General features: G+C 54.7%; 3 protein-coding genes across 3 annotated transcripts in view; all 3 read right to left on the minus strand.

The window, feature by feature from the left end:
* Nucleotides 1-2,255: 2,255 nt before the first annotated feature.
* LBRM_19_0320 (conserved hypothetical protein) lies at nt 2,256-3,224 on the minus strand (the record flags this gene model as incomplete). The annotated part of the gene is made up of 1 exon (XM_001564078.1): nt 2,256-3,224. The coding sequence occupies one exon, from the start codon at nt 3,222-3,224 to the stop codon at nt 2,256-2,258; it is 969 nt and encodes a 322-aa protein (XP_001564128.1).
* Nucleotides 3,225-4,373: 1,149 nt separating this feature from the next.
* On the minus strand, nt 4,374-5,135 carry LBRM_19_0330 (conserved hypothetical protein; the record flags this gene model as incomplete). Its single annotated transcript, XM_001564079.1, has 1 exon — nt 4,374-5,135. One exon carries the CDS (start codon nt 5,133-5,135, stop codon nt 4,374-4,376), a length of 762 nt encoding a protein of 253 aa, XP_001564129.1.
* Nucleotides 5,136-6,192: 1,057 nt separating this feature from the next.
* Nucleotides 6,193-6,629, minus strand: part of LBRM_19_0340 (histone H2B) — a gene marked incomplete at both ends in the record, with an annotated part of 549 nt that continues 112 nt past the window's right edge. Inside the window, one exon of the mRNA XM_001564080.1 lies at nt 6,193-6,629. This exon is cut by the window's right edge and continues 112 nt beyond it. Coding sequence (XP_001564130.1) covers nt 6,193-6,629 — 437 coding nt within the window.

Raw genomic sequence — 6,629 nt, forward strand, 5'->3', positions numbered from 1 at the left:
GTCGCGAAGACTCTCTCCATACCCATCTGCCTTCCACAAATCTTTCTCCCTTCTCGCCCTTTACTTGTCTTCAAGAAATCAATATCTTCGCGAGCACCCTATCACACAGGACGGTGGCATTAGGGTTAGGGTTAGGGTTAGGGTTAGGGTTAGGGTTAGGGTTAGGGTTAGGGTTAGGGTTAGGGTTAGGGTTAGGGTTAGGGTTAGGGTTAGGGTTAGGGTTAGGGTTAGGGTTAGGGTTCCATTGGCGGCGTGTAAAACCACAAAGGCAATCGAATGGCACTTGACCTTATAGTTGGCCGGGTTAATTTGTCTGGGCAAAAGAACTGGAAGGGGGATGGGGGTGGTTGGTGGGATGTGGTGATGGATTTGCGAAATATACAGACTGGGTGCCATAATGTTTCCCGATTGGAAATTATGGCCACAGGTCGGAAATATGTGTTTCTGTTATGAATGATTACTTTCTATTGTCCCTTTATTTCTTCTCTAATGTGTTATTCATAAATGAAGTAATCCACTCTAAGTGTTGATGCGGCCCGCGACGAAAAAACGCCCACCCACCCAACCCTAGACATGAATTTCTCGGATGTCCGGAACGGACCGGAAGGCCACAGAACGGCGGACCGGTTTCCTTCCGCGGATGCGGGGTGTGTACTCCGGGAACCGTGGGAAGGTGAGGGCGTCGACTGTGGCGTGGACGAACCGCATGTAGATGGTGAGTGAAAAATTTTAGGGTTGAAAAATTTCCTTTAAATGAACCGCTTTCTGTTCAGGTAATATTTTGCAAGATGATGAATTTCTCGTTTCAACAAAGTTTCAAAGTCTCCTTTCAAACAGATTCTCTTAACCCGTGAGCGTGGTTTCCTTTTTTTATACCTTCTTCCTGATGGGGCGCGCCCATCATCCACCCAGTTCCGCTTTCCTTTTCAGCCCACCCGGTTTTTCTACTATTGTGCGTTTGTAGTTTCCTCTGCTACATGGGTCCCCAGCTGTAACCCTAACCCTAACCCTAACCCTAACCCTAACCCTAACCCTAACCCTAACCCTAACCCTAACCCTAACCCTAACCCTAACCCTAACCCTAACCCTAACCCTAACCCTAACCCTAACCCTAACCCTAACCCTAACCCTAACCCTAACCCTAACCCTAACCCTAACCCTAACCCTAACCCTAACCCTAACCCTAACCCTAACCCTAACCCTAACCCTAACCCTAACCCTAACCCTAACCCTAACCCTAACCCTAACCCTAACCCTAACCCTAACCCTAACCCTAACCCTAACCCTAACCCTAACCCTAACCCTAACCCTAACCCTAACCCTAACCCTAACCCTAACCCTAACCCTAACCCTAACCCTAACCCTAACCCTAACCCTAACCCTAACCCTAACCCTAACCCTAACCCTAACCCGGGTAGCTGCTCACACCCCACACTAATGCCACGACCCTGGAGACAGGGGTGACGGCACGAGCGGGTGTGAAAAAAGGTGTAGCTTTTTTTTCATTGCGGGGACGGGGTCGCATGAACATTTGTGCACTGCACATTGAGAACGTCCTAACAGTGCGGAGAGGAGGCTTGTGCTGAGGGAGACGTGACGTTTCGAGAACTCTCTTCTAGACGACGAGTTTGTGGTCTGCCTTCTGGTCGTTATTCTGTGCGGATAGCGTGTTTTAGTGGACTGTGGAGGCCTAGGAGAGAAGGGAGAGGGGAGAGAAAGTAGGCGTGCTGGGTAACGGGTAGCAGAGGGCGACCGAAAAGAGAAGATGCCCTTGCGCAGGTGCAAGGTGGGGTGGTAGAGGAGCAGTTCTGGCGGTGATACGTACTGTTGGGCCCTTTGCATTTTTCTCCATTTGTTATACTTGTGCAGGTGGAGAAGTGCACATCTAGGAGGCGCGCGCTGTGCAGGGAGAGGGACGCAATCGGATAACCCCAGCTCCAGCTTTCTTATATTCGCTTGTCGTTTCAGCTCTCAGCTGAGGAGAGCGACCACCAGGCAAATAAACAACACGAGCATGTGATAGAGAAAAACAGAAGGGAAAAGAAGACTGGCAAAACAGGTTAGCAGCAATGCAGACAGGGGAGTGCCTCTGGGCGAGAGGAGGGCAAAGGAAGCAAAAAGGAGTGAACACAAAAGAGCAGATTAGTCCGTGGTGTCCAGCACAAGAAGTGGTCTTGTACGCCACGGAAACAAACACAAGTGCTTGTTAGCAACAGCGTAAGGAAGAGTGGCGAGACGCACGTGCCGCATCTCCTTCAAATGACCTGGAACTGCACAAGGAAAAAACCGACGAGAGCGATGATGAGGGTGACACAACAAAGATACAGGAAACAGTTCATGGGGCGCGTCTCCTTTATGAACTTTTTGAGCCGCCGCTCTACGGCGCGGAGCTGCTGGGTATTCTTGTCCATGGTCTGCTCCGATTTATCCAGCATCTCGTTCTGTATGTCAATCCTAGAGCCAATTTGAATGGCTAAATCGTGCAAGCGGCCAACGCCCTCCTTAAGGCGACTGAGCCCTGCTTCGATCTTTGCGTCCTGTGCCGCGATGGTCTGCATCTGTTCCTTGGTTGTCTCGTTGTCCTGAAGCCGGCCACCACCAGTTGTGTTGTCAACCAACTCCACATCGCCAGGCCTCAGGGTCTCGCCATTGCCGTTATCTTTTCGCCGCATGCCGAGTAGCTGCTGGCGTAGCTGAGCGCGCTTTCCCAGCTGCATCTCCTCTGCGGTGTTGATTTGCCCCTTACCCACCTCGATGCGCTGTGCATCCATGTTCTGGAGGTTCTGCAGTGCGGTGACGCAGTTGTCGTACTGCGAGCGACGTCCCTCGTAGTTGCGCTCAAGTAACTGAACCTTGCTTGCCTTGGGCTTCTTTTTCCGGTTCTCTTTCGCCAGCCGGTGCTCTGCCTCGTCCACTAACTTGCGGAGCTCCACCAGTGTTCCCTCCATCTGTCGTAGGTCTTTGCGAATCTCGTTGGACTGCTGAATGGCCATGTGGTCCTGTCCGTGTTGTCGGCAGCCCTCGTTGCGCTCGTTGATGTTGTTCTTGGTCCGTGTGGCCGCCTGAATGAAGGCATTCGTCAAGTCTTGGAAGGGGTCACCCGAGCTCTCTTGGTTCTCGCGCTCATCACTGGCGCCAGCTTTGGCACGCACGCGGTGAAGACGACGGATGGTGTCGCGCAAGGTAGAGCGCATTAGCCCATCGGTGTTAGGGATGTATTCCATTTTTGTTGTTGTTTCGGCTGGGTGTGCAGTGCTGCGACGGTGATGCCCCGCGTGCACGCCAAATTGATACGAATAACGCCAGACGATGCAAATAAGGGCGCCGTGCTAGCGGGTACGTGTGTACTCGATGAAGCGGGCGTGCAGATCGTGTGAGGCAGAGAGAGAACAGTCGAAGTTTCAAACTCTCCCTTGCAAAAACAAAAAGAGCATATGGCGGAGAGTCCGTTGAGCAACACCGTAAAACACCGATGGCGACGAGGAACAGCATAGACCGAGAACGACAAAGAAGCGCGAGAGAGATGAGCTCGGATCACAGAAGCTTTTGTCTGAAGCACCGTTCATATTCGTGCAAGCATAGAGGCAGAGGAGAGCCTTTCAAGCGGATCTAATGATTGCGACCTGTGGCACACAGTGGTGTCCTCCTCCAGTCAACGCTGAAGGGGGTAAAAATGGCGCTAGAACGATGAACAGGAATAGCTTATAGCACGCCTGTCCAGCAGCAAAGCCAAGCGTGACGCTTATGTAAGCTGAGGGACAGCAAACACGAAAATCAACGTACGCCAAATACGCTACACCAAGCGAAGGAAAACACGAAGCAACAAACAGACGGTTGCGAGCCAGTCACCGTCATATCAAGTTGCTTTCAACGTCTTGTGCATAGCATTGGCTCTCTTTTGCTTTCTTCTGTGTTTTCGCCACAACATCGTCTATTGCGGACCCTCCTGACCGTCGTTTGTGTTTTCCTTTTTTTTCTTCTTTGGTGTTATTTAGAAAAAAAAGTGACGCAGACACGCAGCCATACACACAGGCGCACAAACGCAGACGCCTTTGCGCAACGCGGACTGCTGAGCGAAGTTCGTCGTGACAGGGGTAGGCTTTTGTGAGGAGACGAGCGAAGCATCCTTCACTTTTTTGCGGGTGCCCTCGCGGAGGGAGACGCGAAAAAGCAGTGAAAGAAAACAGCTGTGGCCGTTATGCTGCGGTCATGCATCCTGGGGGCGTGTGTCTGGGTAATGTTGTTGACCCCAGCAATCCCCGCTTGCTCCATCACCCCTTCTTCTCTCTTTTCCTTGCCAAGACACAAAATGCTTTGAGAAAACGGAAGTGTGGTGCCACTCGCCATACACCGTCAACGTTCATCAGCCTCCTCTACCACACGCCGCCGCCATTTGTCGGCTGGGAAGCGCGGTTGAAGGGAACGGCAGACTGCTGGCGCAGAGCCGACTCGGGCACCTCACTGGAGCGGAAGCGAACGGGAAACGCATTGCCTGAGGTGCGCTGGTGCGAGAACGGCACCGCGGAAGGGTAAGAGTTGTACGGCGCCTGTGCCTGGGTGCCAATGAACGGCCGGGAAGCCGGTACACGCTCCGAGTTGTTCCAGTAGTCGAACTGGCTAGCCGAAGGCCAAGCCTGCTGCTGCTGCGGGGGCTGCTGAATGCGCGAGTCGGTGCCAAGAGACCACTGCCGCGTGCCGAGGTTCGCCGTGTCGGGGCGGTATACAGCGTGCTGCTGGGCCGTCGGAGGAGGGGTCGGGGGCTTGCCAGCCTGGGCTGAGAACATGTAAAGGCCACGCTGCGTCTCTGCTGTCTGTGTCACACGGGGCGGCAGCTTAACGGAAACGACGCGCTCAATTTCCAGTACGTAGTGCGGCGGAATCACTAGCGCGGCGGGCGCCGGCGGCTCAGGGATCGACTCCACCTCGACCACGGCAGGGGCTTGGACGGTGGTGATTACCACCACCTCTTCCTCCGATGACTCCTCTGGCTGCGCATGGTCGGGTTGCTGCACAGGGTTGGGCTGGGTCTGAGGTAGCTCCGGCGTCTGCGCCTGTGACTCCACTCCCTTCTGCGGAGGGGGGGTTGCTTTAGCGCCGCGTCCCTCAGCCGCTGCGTTGGTGCGTTGGCGCACCATATCTGCAAACGACGGGCCACTACCGTTCTTCGCCCATGTCGACCCTGACGCAATGTCACCCTTCACATGCACAACTGGTCCATGCGTCTTTTCTTCCGTAGTGGGCTTGCTCCTCTCGGTAGCAACAGCCGCTCCCGCCGGCGGACGGCGCGGACGCTCTTGGCGCTCTGGACGATTACGACGATCGCCACGCTCACCGCCCTCACGGCGCTCCCCATTGTCACGGCGCTCCGCATTGTCACGGCGGCGCTGTAGTCGCTCTGCCGGTGCACTACTGGAGTTGGTGGTGGCGGGCTTTGATGAGTTCCGCTCTCTTGGAGCCTGGCGGGCCTCTGGCTTTGGGCCTGCGCTCATTTTCAAGAGAAAAGTAGCACCTGTTCGCTCTTGATCGTTTTTTGTTTGGCTCTCTCGTCCAAGGTTGGAAGTAATGCTTCTTGAAAAGAAGTGGAGGTTAGAGAAAAACAGCTAAGAAATCTCACGTGTGTTCACTAGCTGCGTGGTTTGTGCGTGTGTGGGTACCCATCAAGGGGAAGATGTGAGGAAGGGGGAGGCGGAAGGAGAAGATGGAAAGAGGGGAAAACGGCCGGGAAACGATCTGAACAGGTGCACAACACCGAGCCCAACTTCCTCATGAGACCAGGATATAAATTGGGGGGTCAGTCAGAAAGAAGCCTAGAAACAAGAGACTCGAGTAGATGCACGGAGAAGGGAACAAGTGGAAGATGACGGCGCCTACTGCCCTCATCCATCTGTACCTTGCAGATGCGGAAGTCTACATCGCAGGCACCATCAATCCCCAACCTGCACCCTTCAAGCGCAGACACTGTTCATTTTTCACTTCATGTCCAGTACGCTGTCACACACACTTCATGTTGAGGGAGGGGGGAGGAGAATAATAAAATGCTAAAAGAAAACTTGCATCTATGAGGGGGGCCGAGCAGGTTGCGTGGAGCACACCGCAGCGAGGAGAGCAAAAGGAGGGGTTGCACACCGCAGTCGCCGGCGACAGCATCCGCGGCAGTCACCCACCTACTCCCGCGACACCCGGCAAACCGGCTTAGCGGCACGCGTTCGACACGGCCTTCGTGCCCTCAGCCATGGCGTGCTTCGCGAGCTCGGCCGGCAGCACAAGGCGCACCGCCGTCTGCACCTCGCGCGCACCCAGCGTGCGCTTCTTGTTCACGCGAACAATCGACGCAGCCTCCGAGGCAACGCGCTCCAGCAAGTCGGTCACGTACGAGTTCATGATCATCATCGCGCGGTGCGACATCGACATGTGGCTGTTGATCGCCTTCAGCGAGCGGCTCACGTACACATTCCACGAGCGCTTCGGCTTGCGGTGGGTCTTGTGCGCGCGGGAAGCCTTGCGGGGAGCGTGGCGGGAAACGGCCATGGTGGTGCGAGGGTGTGAGAAATGTAGAAGCGCGGGGGTGGCTGGATAGCGAAGACGAGCTGGGAATCTGTCACACCATATGTATCGAGAGAAGAGATGCG

The sequence above is a fragment of the Leishmania braziliensis genome, chromosome 19 (assembly GCF_000002845.2).
Source record: "Leishmania braziliensis MHOM/BR/75/M2904 complete genome, chromosome 19".
Classification (NCBI taxonomy): Eukaryota; Euglenozoa; class Kinetoplastea; order Trypanosomatida; family Trypanosomatidae; genus Leishmania; species Leishmania braziliensis.